Source organism: Coregonus lavaretus (genome assembly GCF_964263955.1).
Source record: "Coregonus lavaretus genome assembly, chromosome: 4".
Classification (NCBI taxonomy): domain Eukaryota; kingdom Metazoa; phylum Chordata; class Actinopteri; order Salmoniformes; family Salmonidae; genus Coregonus; species Coregonus lavaretus.
In genome coordinates this window covers 41,410,121-41,424,125 of record NC_139991.1, presented here as the reverse complement: position 1 = coordinate 41,424,125, position 14,005 = coordinate 41,410,121, and the positions used below count along the sequence as shown (strand labels likewise).

Below are 14,005 nucleotides of genomic sequence, written 5' to 3'. Positions count from 1 at the left end.
TCGCTTTAGACTTGTTCAAAAATGATCATTGTATGTAAATAAAAGATAATCATGTTCTCTAAAGGAAACAGAAAAAGATGTCTGTAGGTGTTGAGTTTGAAGTCTTCACAACACTATATTTGGTCATGTTGGAATAGAGGAATTTATTTCAAGATGTTTTTCACTGGTATGGGGAGATAATGCAATATGTTTAAAACATGCAAGAAAAAAGTTGATAACTTTTGTATATAATATCTTTATTTTTGTATATTGACACAAGTTGTCACCACCCTCTTTCAACATGATTTGCAGTGCAACGTTGCGCATGGCTCACTTAGCCAATGTGAGAGTATAGGCTACATACTATTTTATAAGTAGCTGGTCAAACCGTCTCACAACACAACATAAAAAGCACCAAATACAAATAAACCAACTACTGGTTTAAATATTACCACATTGTGTCTTTTTCATTTGTCTTTCTCTATTACACACTAATAAGGATTATATATCTTTATGGGAAAGATATTTCGATATTGGTTGCTGTGTTTAAATGACTTTACATAGAGGCTAATTAGTCACGACTGATGGCAGTAAACTGTCCCACAGCACTGTGTATCACATGTTGTTTGATGAAAGTCAGGAGTATAGTCTCTGTACGCTCTTTCTCTTAGTAGAGCATGGACGCTTAGTTGCAACGCCATGATAGTGGGTTCAATTCCCAGGTCACCCCAATATTTTCAAATGTATGCTCACGACTATAAGTCGCTTTGAATAAAAGCATCTACTAAAATGACATATTATATTGAATGACCGCTCTCATCTCTGCCAACTACACACTCCCAGTTTAATGAGCTGAGATCACATTCCTGACCTGGACTCCCAGTCCAGGCCAGAACCCAAGAGATGACACCAATTAGATTGACTAGAGTAAAAAAGCTTACCTGCCATTTTTGAACCTCCTAATCTATAATCTACATTATATCTATTTAGAGGGAGCATTCCACTGCAGACTGATCCGGTCAGGGATAATGCTCTAGCTAGGGCAACAAGAGAAGAGAGGATGAGATACAGGATATCGTGCTGCTAAGGTGAGGTATTCCACACAACAACAACATATGGCCTGAACCCATACAGTGGCTTGCGAAAGTATTCACCCGCCTTGGCATTTTTCCTATTTTGTTGCCTTACAACTTGGAATTAAAATGGATTTTGGGGGGGTTTGTATCATTTGATTTACACAACATGCCTACCACTTTGAAGATGCAAAATATGTTTTATTGTGAAACAAACAAGAAATAAGACAAAAAAACAGACAACTTGAGCGTGCATAACTATTCACCCCCCCCAAAGTCAATACTTTGTAGAGACACCTTTTGCAGCAATTACAGCTGCAAGTCTCTTGGGGTATGTCTCTACAAGCTTGGCACATCTAGCCACTGGGATTTTTGCCCATTCTTCAAGGCAAAACTGCTCCAGCTCCTTCAAGTTGGATGGGTTCCGCTGGTGTACAGCAATCTTTAAGTCATACCACAGATTCTCAATTGGATTGAGGTCTGGGCTTTGACTAGGCCATTCCAAGACATTTAAATGTTTCCCCTTAAACCACTCGAGTGTTGCTTTAGCAGTATGCTTAGGGTCATTGTCCTGCTGGAAGGTGAACCTCCGTCCCAGTCTCAAATCTCTAGAAGACTGAAACAGGTTTCCCTCAAGAATTTCCCTGTATTTAGCGCCATCCATCATTCCTTCAATTCTGACCAATTTCCCAGTCCCTGCCGATGAAAAACATCCCCACAGCATGATGCTGCCACCACCATGCTTCACTGTGGGGATGGTGTTCTCGGGGTGATGAGAGGTGTTGGGTTTGCGCCAGACATTTTCCTTGATGGCCAAAAAGCTAAATTTTAGTCTCATCTGACCTGAGTACCTTCTTCCGTATGTTTGGGGAGTCTCCCACATGCCTTTTGGCGAACACCAAACGTGTTTGCTTATTTTTTTCTTTAAGCAATGGCTTTTTTCTGGCCACTCTTCCGTCAAGCCCAGCTCTGTGGAGTGTACGGCTTAAAGTGGTCCTATGGACAGATACGCCAATCTCCACTGTGGAGCTTTGCAGCTCCTTCAGGGTTATCTTTGGTCTCTTTGTTGCCTCTCGGATTAATGCCCTCCTTGCCTGGTCCGTGAGTTTTGGTGGGCGGCCCTCTCTTGGCAGGTTTGTTGTGGTGCCATATTCTTTCAAGTTTTTAATAATGGATTTAATGGTGCTCCGTGGGATGTTCAAAGTTTCTGATATTTTTTTATAACCCAACCCTGATCTGTACTTCTCCACAACTTTGTCCCTGACCTGTTTGGAGAGCTCCTTGGTCTTCATGGTGCCGCTTGCTTGGTGGTGCCCCTTGCTTAGTTGTGTTGCAGACTCTGGGGCCTTTCAGAACAGGTGTATATATACTGAGACCATGTGACAGATCATGTGACACTTTGCACACAGGTGGACTTTATTTAACTAATTATGTGACTTCTGAAGGTATTTGGTTGCACCAGATCTTATTTAGGGGCTTCATAGCAAAGGGGGTGAATACATATGCACGCACCACTTTTCCATTATTTATTTCTTTGAATTTTTTGAAACAAGTAATTTTTTTCATTTCACTTCACCAATTTTGACTATTTTGTGTATGTCCATTACATGAAATCCAAATAAACATCAATTTAAATTACAGGTTGTAATGCAACAAAATAGGAAAAACGCCAAGGGGGATGAATACTTTTGCAAGACACTGTATAGGTGATCAAGACAGTCTAGAATCAAGGTAAAAATATAACATGCCGCATTGACCATCTATTTTTCAATCTGAATTTCACAGACTAGTTCACAGCACTTTCTGATAAAAAGGAGCTCTCTTGTATATCAGTTACTTACGTCACAGCTAGTCCTATGTTGACTAGTTGCCCAGTTAGCAGTGCCACAAAATCAGAGACTCCTATCCTACAAACATTTGAATGATTAGCCCCTCTAGTGATAAAACAGACCTCAGCAGCACACCTAATCATTTGATGTGGAGATGAGTGGTCCCAAAAACTCTGTGATGGAAAAAGTACCCAATTGTCATACTTGAGTAAAAGTAAAGATACCTTAATAGAAAATGACTTAAGTAAAAGTGAAAGTCACCCAGTAAAATACTACTTGAGGAAAAGTCTAAAAGTATTTGGTTTTAAATATACTTAAGGATCAAAAGTAAATGTAATTACTATACTTAAGTATCAAAAGTCAAAGTATGATTCATTTCAAATTCTTTATATTAAGCAAACCAGACGGCACGATTTTTTTTTTTTTTTTGTATTTACGGATAGGCAGACATGAGACATGATGAAGCATTTGTGTTTAGCGAGTCCACCAGATCAGAGGCAGTAGGGATGTTCTCTTGATAAGTGTGTGAATTGGACAATTTTCCTGTCCTACTAAGCATTCAAAATGTAGTACTTTTGAGTGTCAGGGAAAATGTATGGAGAAAAAGTACATTACTTTCTTTAGGAATGTAGTGGAGTAAAAGTAAAGGTTGTCAAACATATAAATAGTAAAATAAAGTACAGATACCCCAAAAAACTACTTAAGTAGTACTTTAAAGTATTTTTACTTATGTAGGCCTACTTTACACCACTGCAAAAACTCCAGTACAAGAGATATAAACATGTGCCCGTTATAGCGCCTCCGTGTTGTCAATATTAATGTTCTTGCATATATTTAGTCTTGACAGTGTTTGCAAGATGTGTACCAGTTTTTTTTTACAATACGAATATCATTGACCGATTTATATGCATTTATGTGCCAGACCACGCCAACGGGAATGTTTGTTGGTCAATAACGCCCATGTTGTTTTAGGTACTAGTCTGTAAAATATTGCGTTGAGAGACCTTTGTCCATAGATGCCACATATCAAGTTTCGTGCAGATCGATTATTTGGTGCCAGAAGAGTGCATTTAAGTCTTTTTCACAAAATTAAAAATGGCGGAAAATCCATCATGGTGGACCTTATCGGTCGCTGAGGCAAATTTGTTCTTTGTGAGGAGAGGGAGCTATGTACTGAATTTCAGGACTTTAGGTTAAACGGGGTGAGGGACGTGACACTTCAAAGCATTTTAAATATCTTGTTATAGCGCCACTATCTGGTCAATCAGTGTAATTTAGTAAATGCAAGACTCATCATTCACCCAAATTTCGTCAAAATCGGGCTAGTGCAGTCTGAGATATCGCGTGTGACTAATGTACGAACGCACTAACGTACTAACGGACGAATACAGATCCACTGTCCCTTCCCCGATTTCATTGTGGGAAACAATATTATGTCTATGTTGATGTTGGTACTGTACTTGAAATAGTCAGAGAACATAATTTTCCTGCTCTTTGGTCCCATCTAGTCAGGGGCCAACTTAGTGATTTGGAGGCCTCAGGAAGAGGATTGAAAGTAAAGACGTAATTTAACTGTAATAATGTAATACCTTTTAATGTGCCATGAACAGAACCAGTCATGATGTTTTCATCTGATTATCAAACAAATCACTTAAAAAAGTAGGTTACCCTTGCACGTTCATCAAAAATAATTCCAGCATCTGAACAGTGCACTGTGCACCTGCCAACTTTCCTTCAATTCGCAAGTGGCTGAAACGATCTCACCGGAGAAAGCATCCGAGCGAGCGTAACAGCGCCCCTCTGTCTTACTATACAGTATGTAGCCCATGTATCTGATGCTTTCTGGCCAAAAAGAGTATGACATGCCATAATCTTTTTGGCCAGACAGCATCAGATACATGGGCTACACATACATGTCCTCTGCCTCGACGACGATGGCAGTATTATCAGCAGCACCTGTCTTTTTCCTAAAGAAATGCGTATTGTATCCCCTAGAGTCTTAGTTTCTACTAAGCTAACATATGGAATTGTTTTAAGAAGTTCATTTAGCAATACCTGTAAATATACAAATATATATATTTTATGAAACATTTGGCCTTACTGCTATAAGTCCATAGAAATCCATTTAAAACAGATTCATACATGGAAAAACAAAAGGAAGTATGTTTTGAAGTATCTGTGCTATCTCTGAGAGATACAAACAGCATCTCGGGCTCCCGAGTGGCGCAGTGGTCTAAGGCACTGCATCTCAGTGCTTGAGGTGTCACTACATTTACATTTTAGTCATTTAGCAGACGCTCTTATCCAGAGCGACTTACAGTTAGTGCATATATTTTTATTTTTTTTATACCCCCCGTGGGAATCGAACCCACAACCCTGGCGTTGCAAACGCCATGCTCTACGAACTGAGCTACATCCCTGCCGGCCATTCCCTCCCCTACCCTAGACGACGCTGGGCCAATTGTGCGCCGCCCCATGGGTCTCCCGGTCACGGCCGGCTACGACAGAACCAGGATCTCTAGTGGCACAGCTAGCACTGCGATGCAGTGCCTTAGACCACTACGCCACTCGGGAGCCACTACAGACCCCCTGGTTCAATTCCAGGCTGTATCACAACCGGCTGTGATTGAGAGTCTCATAGGGCGGAGCACAATTGGCCCAGCGTCGTCTGGGTTTGGCTGGTGTAGGCCTCATTGTAAATAAGAATTTGTTCTTAACTGACTTGCCTAGTACAAAGCTCTGAATGTTTTTTTTTAAATCGTGGAATTACCCCTATACCTTTTTTACGTGGAAATGCCCTATTCACTTTCATTACATTTACATTACATTTTAGTCATTTAGCAGACGCTCTTATCCAGAGCGACTTACAGGAGCAATTAGGGTTAGGTGCCTTGCTCAAGGGCACATTTACGTCATTTAGCAGACGCTCTTATCCAGAGCGACTCACCAATTGGTGCGTTCACCCTATAGCCAGTGGGATAACCACTTTACAATTTTGGGGGGGGGGGGGGGGGGGGGGGGGGGGGGCGTAGAAGGATTACTTTATCCTATCCCAGGTATTCCTTAAAGAGGTGGGGTTTCAAATGCCTCCGGAAGGTGGTGAGTGACTCCGCTGTCCTGCCGTCGTGAGGGAGCTTGTTCCACCATTGGGGTGCCAGAGCAGCGAACAGTTTTGACTGGGCTGAGCGGGAACTATGCTTCCGCAGAGGAAGGGGAGCCAGCAGGCCAGAGGTGGATGAACGCAATGCCCTCGTTTGGGTGTAGGGACTGATCAGAGCCCGAAGGTACAGAGGTGCCGTTCCCCTCACTGCTCCATAGGCAAGCACCATGGTCTTGTAGCGGATGCGAGCTTCAACTGGAAGCCAGTGGAGTGTGCGGAGGAGGGGGGTGACGTGAGAGAACTTGGGAAGGTTCATTTTTCGGCCTGGTACCGGTTTACAATTGTGTTTTTTAAATGTTTATGACCAGCTCATGAGGCCCCTTGATGATGTGAGGCCTCTTCTGCCTAATGTTAAGTCCGCCAGTGCAAAACGAGAATGCAATATCTTTGTAATACAAAAGGTGGCGGTAAACTCTTTCTATTGGAATAAATGCCCTGTCAGAAATGACACCAAAGAAGAACACCTAATCCCGTTCAAAGCTCTCTGAAAATCTCGCGAGATGACATTCACGATTTCTACTCCCAGAATGCTTCATTCTACCTCTTCCCTTCCGCGGCCTTAGAAAGTAAGTGAAGAGGCATACAACTGCGGCCGATAATCCATTTAATCGCTTCAATATCTATGGCATCCCGACTCTTACATTTTGTACTTACATGTATTTAAACTACTACTTAGAAATTTCGGCGTCCATGCGTGTATCGGTGTATATTTTCACAAATAGTCATATTTGTGATTTGCTTGGCCCTCAGCCACTTTTAGCATGGCTAACAAAACCATGACCGTAATGTTGTCCCCGGTCCTACGAATGAGTCTTGATGAAATAAATAGTCCCAGTGATGTAGTCGTATGTGATTTGCTCGTTGTATTGGGTTTGTAATTAAACCAGCAACTGTATGGTAACGTTTGCTAGCTAGCAACTAACACGTAGCGCATCCAAGATGTCTGACTTGTGTTTCTCAGTCAAGCAACACACTAACACGTTCGCCGACTAGGTTTAGTTAGCTAGTTAACTAACAAAGCGTTTATCTTTTGCAGATATCTGAAAATGGTCCGCTACTCGCTCGACCCCGAGAACCCGACTAAGTGTGAGTACTGGTGTGATTGTTGCCCTGGCTTTATTCATTAGCTCGCTAATGCAAGTTAACTGGTTAACGTTATCTTATATCCCTCTGCCATCATAAATCGTGAAGTCTTATCAGACTTATCCATGATATTTAGTTATACGTGTAATGGTTGTAGTGATGTCTTTCTTAGGACACCTTTGGATTACCCATGAAAATAAATATGAATGAGGCTGAGTAACCATACATTTGCACATAAATGGTTTATTCACCATGCATTTCTGTCTTGTGACCTCACTGATCATTGCTGTATTTTCTTCCGCAGCATGCAAGTCGAGGGGCTCCAATCTCCGGGTTCACTTCAAGGTAAGGTGTTGTCTTTTCTGAGTGACATGAGAAGTTGCTTTCAGACATTTTGTCTACTGTAGTTGTATCAGTGTGGGAGTTACATTTGCTGTTGGTTGATATGTGTTGGTAGTCATAAATGTGTGCAGACTGAAAGGTATGATGCTTTGCTATGATGACAACATTGGAGACCTTTGGAGTCAAATGTGACAATATCTAACAAATAACTGAGCAATTTTGCATCCATGCCTATTAGACCAATTTATAAAAATCTGTTATTGATATAGCTAGCTACTACAGTATATTGATGTTGTTTGTTACCCATCAGAACACCCGTGAGACAGCTCAGACCATCAAAGGCATGCACATCCGCAAGGCCACCAAGTACCTGAAGGATGTTACAGTCAAGCACCAGTGTGTTCCCTTCCGCCGCTACAATGGGGGTGTCAGCAGGTGTGCCCAGGTAAGCTTCAATTCAGTATCGTTTACCCTAGTCTCAATTTAAATGTGTATATGGGACTTTGCTTGGTTATCTTTCTGACAATGTTTACTCTTTAATATATTTCTCATGTAAAAGTATTGGGATTAGAAGCTATGAAAGGGATCTTTAAAACAAATATTGTTCAACATAAGGGCATTGGAGAGGGGAACAACATGATTTTCAATCTCTCTGGCTTATCAGACCTTGCACGTCTGTATGAAATGGTTGCAATGATGACTTTCTTAGGACACCTTTGGATTACCCATGAAAATAAATATGAATGAGGCTGAGCAACCACACATTTGCACTTATGTCTACATACATCTTCCCCAATGTGGACCAGAAATGGGGGCACCTATTCTGGCCTGGTCTTTTATGCGCACTGCTGACACAACCTTTCCTCTGCAGGCCAAGCAGTTTGACTGGACACAGGGACGCTGGCCCAAGAAGAGCGCAGAGTTCCTTCTCCACATGCTGAAGAATGCTGAGAGCAACGCTGAGCTGAAGGTAATTTTGGTATATTTGTTAGGCCTGCCTCTTATCGTGGCATGCCTGTAGTTCTCTCTAGTGGAGAGATTTGTGAAAAGTATGATGCTATCAAGCTTATATTATAATATTTTGGATTTTTCTTTTTGTTGGGGTTCAAACTGTGAAATGGGCATAATTCATGATTGCATTGATGACCATTTGGGACACCTTTTGTATTAACCATGAAAATATTACATCTGAGCCACCATGATGCTTGTATGAACAATATAATTTAAAGCTGGAATCCTTAATTGAAACGATAAAGGCTGTTTTGGTCAAAAGCTGCGGGATGGGCCTGAAATGTTAACCCTCTCAAATTCAAAGCAAGAGCTATGAATGCATGGACTGACATCCATGATATAAACATTTGTTTTAACCATGTTTTGAGGCTATAGTATTTGTTTTAATATAATTTGTTTACAAACATTGGACTATAACAAGCTTATTTTGCGTTCTGATGGGGTACAACAGTTGAACTAAGCTCATGAGGCATTTAGAAGTTTGAGTCTTCAAGAATCAATGGGTATATATAATTAATTTAAGTCCAAAAATTGATGTAGCAACTAAGGATTCTAGCTTTGCCATTTTAACACTTATACGGGTACGAGTGTAAATAATTAGATTTGGGCGCTGATACACCCCTAAATTGGAATGTAGTGGCTGTACAGTAACATGCGATGCATGCCAGAGTTCTGGCTCTGCGCTTCACAGTGGTGTATGGGTTTTGACTGATGGCCGTTCTGAACTTGAGCACCACAAATGACAAGTTGCCCCATCCCTCCCGCTGTTTTAGGAACTTTTGCAAATTTTGTTTGAGTGAGGGAAATGCTGTAAATTTAATCAATTTTAGAATAAGGCTGTAACGTAACAACAATTTTGAACAAGTGATGGGGTCTGAATACTTTCCCGAATGCGCTATATGCGCACCAATTACAAAGTTTGTCTGAATTTCCATGTAAGATCGTATTTTATTACATGTTGTCATGTTGGCAATATAACAAGCTTTCAAATCATGCCCACCTGACTCAGATTGCGACTTATAATGGACAGTTTTTGTATTGCGTAAACAACATTAATTGTGTGGTGTATGCAGGGTTGTGTTCCAAACGAAACTACAAGTGTGCTTGCTCTACTTCAACGGCACAGCTAGGAGAGCTCAAAGTTCTTTATAAACTAGGTTTCCATCTAATTGGCGACAGTTTTAATGCAAATATTCAAAAGATCTGCATAAAAACAATATGCGCATTTTTCCACCAGAGATGTTTCCATCAAATTGACCTGTTGCGGATAAAAGCCTGTGATGACGTAGTGCACATAAAAATAAATTTTGCGGTTAAATTCCAATGTACAAAATAAATACAGGTAAAATGGTTTTGTCAACAACAACCAAAAAAACGTTATATTGCAACTGTGCCCACTGTGGTCTTGGCACATGCGCTCTAACCAACGGCTCGCAGATACAGTGCGGGTAGGATGGTCTACATGAGATTATTATGGACAAGTGAGATTGTCTAAAGGGAGCCAAGCATTGAGCATGTCTCCAGAAGAGGACCCTCTATTTATTGGAAAGGAGCATTAATCACTGTGCACTTTCACCACCTTGTAATATAATAATAATATGCCATTTAGCAGACGCTTTTATCCAAAGCGACTTACAGTCATGCGTGCAAATTTCTTTTTGTGTACGGGTGGTCCCGGGGATCGAACCCACTACCTTGGCGTTACAAGCGCCGTGCTCTACCAGCTGAGCTACAGAGGACCACACCTTGTGAAGTTCATCACTTATTTCATTTGTAGCCTATTAAACTGCATTCTTTCCCGAGTCGTTACGTGGCTCCCAAGTTTACTTCGATATGATGGTTATTATATCAATACTTGAGCATAAAAGCATTTCCGTTGCCATTTCATGGATAATTTATTTTAGACACAAAGATCCCACCTTGACTAGCGTGTTTTCTCAACATTTGGAAAGTTTACCGACAAATTTGGTGTTTCCATCAGGCCTGTCGTGAAATGTTTTTTAAGACGTACTTTACTTGTATGGAAACCTAGTTAATGTTTTTTAAGACGTACTTTACTTGTATGGAAACCTAGTTATAGTTTGAAGACCGTCATACAAGTGCATTGAAATTACTTAACTGTGCACACTTTGGAGGTGTGTGGCCACTTGGAGACACCAGTTAGTCCTCTCACTCAAACCCGTGTCATTTATTTTGTATTATGTTGCACCTGCCCCAAATTTCCCGGGGAATATTATGTTACTGTATTCAGAGTATTTTCAGATTGTTATCATCAAATGCAGCAAAATGTACAGTATATGTAAAATGCATATAAAATCAAGTGTAATGTTTGGATTCAGTCTTGTCAGGTGAACTGTTGTCCTCAATTTTGGTCTAATAATTTTCCCATAATCTCAATTTCACTTTCAATTGCTGCTATCATATGCTTTTCTTATTTCTTCTGTAAGAAACATTGTAATTTAGCCCTATACATATAGGCCAATTCCCTCAAGGGTTAAGTACTGTATCCCACAGACAACTGGCCGTGTGTGTGTTATTTGATTTTACTTGCTAACCGGTTTAATCTCTGCTCTATTCTGACAGGGTCTAGATGTAGACTCCCTGGTGATCGAGCACATCCAGGTGAACAAGGCCCCCAAGATGCGCAGACGCACATACCGTGCCCACGGTCGCATCAACCCCTACATGAGCTCCCCATGCCACATTGAGATGATCCTCACAGAGAAGGAGCAGATCGTTCCCAAACCAGAGGAGGAAGTCGCCACTAAGAAAAAGGTATGCATGCTAACGTCTTTTGCAGAAGGTTCTGCTTGGTATCTTTCTGAGAATATTTACTCTTCCCCATATTTCCCATATAAAAGCAGTGTGATTAGAAGGTACAAGCTCTTGATGAACAATGGTTTACTATCCTTCTGGCATAACTCATTAAGTCTTATCAGACCTTGCACTTATGTTTTTTATAAGTGTCTGTATGAAATGGTTGCAATGATGACTTTCTTAGGACACCTTTGGATTACCCATGAAAATAAATATGAATGAGGCTGAGCAACCACACATTTGCATTTAAGTCTACATCATTCTGTCCCTATGAGGGTATTATCGGTATGTTGGTCTGATACATTTTCTTTGTCCTGCAGGTCTCTCAGAAGAAGCTGAAGAAGCAGAAACTCATGGCACGGGAGTAATGTAAATAAAATGGAACCATTCTAACCAAAATGGAATGTTTGTCTTTTCATGCCACTTCATACTTTTTCTGAAATCCCTACTGCTCATGTAAAGTTGGCTTTAATCCATCTAAAGGCTCCAGGTTTGATACGACCCAAATAGATCGTCATGTATCCTAAGGGCAATGCTGTTAAGTTGCAGATGAGACTGGTTATTTTGGTTATTTACTACAATGTCACATGCAGAACTGATAATATTCTAACCATAAGGGATGAGGCCATTGTAGAAATCTATTATTCAAATCAGCATGTATGTACATTGTAAAATCAAGCCGTTGGCACTAGTGACTCCAATGCTGTCTTTCATAGGCGGGGCAAAGGGTTCTGTAAAAATGGAAGCGATAGGCCAATACACAATGTGTTATGAGGATTAGATTTCAGATTAGTGCACATTACTTTTCAATCTCATTTTCATTATCTCCAGATCAATACCAGTGGAAACGGTATAGTTAAACATTTCTACCCAATGATATCAAAAGTTTAAACATTGTAAACCGTGATTTTCAAATACTGATTTGCGGTGATCTGGGGCGTGAGAATACCCTCCTTTGGGCTAAAGTTGTTGCAGGTTATGAAAATCATTGTTAACTTTTAATCCTATCCTGTGATGTCAGACAAGCATTTTTGTAGGACCTTATCCTTTTTAACCACAGACCATAGAAAAGCTCTGTTTTAACATGTGGACACTGGTTCGGTGCTGGAGATGATGAATATGAGGTTAGTGGCAGAATTGGCGTTTAATCCATTGACCTGGAAAATGAGTCTACAATGATTTCTATATATGAACAAAAATATATAAACGAATGTGAAGTGTTGGTCCCATTTTCATGAGCTGAAATAAAAGATCCTGGGAATGTTCCATATGCACAAAAAGCTTATTACTCTCAAATTTCTTAGTGAGCAAGATAATCCATCCACCTGACAGGTGTGGCATACCAAGAAGCTGATTAAACAGCATGATTACTACACAAGTGCACCTTGTGCTGGGGACAATAAAAACACAAATGTGCAGTTTTGTCACAGAACACAATGACAGATGTCTCAAGTTTTGAGGGAGTGTGCAATTAGCATAATGACTGCAGGAATGCCCAACGGAGCTATTGCCAGAAACTGTAATGTTAATTTCTCTACCATTAGCTGCCTCCAACGTCGTTTTAAAGAATTTGGCAGTGCTTCGCAACCGTAACCACGCCAGCCCAGGATCTCAACATCCGGCTTCACCTGCTGGGTCGTCTGTGGGGGGGGGGTGCTAAGGAGTATTTCTGTCTGTAATAAAACCCTTTTGTGGGGGAAAACTAATTCTGATCGGCTGGGCCTATGCCCAGTCATGGGAAATTCATAGATTAGGGCCTAATGAATTTATTTCAATTGACTGATTTCCTTATATGAACTGTAACTCAGTAAAATCTTTGAAGTTGTTGCGTTTATAATTTAGTTAAGTATGTATATATACACACTGCATTCAGAAAGTATTTAGACCCCTTCACTTTTCCCACATTTTGTTACGTTATAGCCTTGATTAAAAAAATGTCATCAATCTACACAAAATACTCCATAATGACAAAGTGAAAACAGGTTTTTAGAAATCTTTTCGTGGTCCTCTGTAGCTCAACTGGTAGAGCACGGCGCTTGTAACGCCAAGGTAGTGGGTTCGATCCCCGGGACCACCCATACACAAAAAATGTATGCACGCATGACTGTAAGTCGCTTTGGATAAAAGCGTCTGCTAAATGGCATATTATTATTATTTATTATAAAAAATTAAAAACGTACCTTATTTACGTAAGTATTCAGGCCCTTTGATATTAGACTCGAAATTGAGCTCCGGTGCATCCTGTTTCCATTGATCATCCTTGAGATGTTTCTACAACTTGTTTGGAGTCCAACTGTGGTAAATTCAATTGATTGGACATGATTTGGATAGGCACACACCTGTCTATATAAGGTCCCACAGTTGACAGTGCCTGTCATAGCAAAAACTAAGCCATGAGGTCGAAGGGATTGTCCGTAGAGCTCCGAGACAGGATTGTGTCGAGGCACAGATTTGGGGAAGGGTAACAACATTTTTTGGCAGCATTGAAGGTCCCCAAGAACACAGTGGCCTCCATCATTCTTAAATGGAAGAAGTTTGGAACCACCAAGACTCTTCCTAGAGTTGGCAACCAGGCCAAACTGAGCAATCAGGGGGAGAAGGGCCTTGGTCAGGTAGGTGACCAAGAGCCCGATCGTCACTCTGACAGAGTTCCTCTGTGGAGATTGGAGAACCTTCCAGAAGGACAACCATCTCTGCAGCACTCCACCAGT

The 14,005-nt window shown here is 40.8% G+C and overlaps 1 protein-coding gene across 2 annotated transcripts; it reads left to right on the top strand.

Annotated features, from left to right (window-relative positions):
* The first annotated feature begins 6,562 nt into the window (after positions 1–6,562).
* Positions 6,563–12,560, top strand: rpl17 (ribosomal protein L17). 2 transcript variants are annotated; one of them, XM_084160259.1, is made up of 7 exons: positions 6,563–6,607; positions 7,078–7,127; positions 7,429–7,469; positions 7,777–7,911; positions 8,338–8,436; positions 11,061–11,252; positions 11,615–12,560. In XM_084160259.1, the coding sequence occupies exons 2-7, from the start codon at positions 7,088–7,090 to the stop codon at positions 11,660–11,662; spliced, it is 555 nt and encodes a 184-aa protein (XP_084016385.1). In that variant the 5' UTR covers positions 6,563–6,607; positions 7,078–7,087; the 3' UTR covers positions 11,663–12,560. The 2 variants fall into 2 exon arrangements, with proteins under 2 accessions (XP_084016385.1, XP_084016386.1); XM_084160260.1 differs by having other exon boundaries at positions 6,597–6,639; positions 7,081–7,127.
* Positions 12,561–14,005: the final 1,445 nt, after the last annotated feature.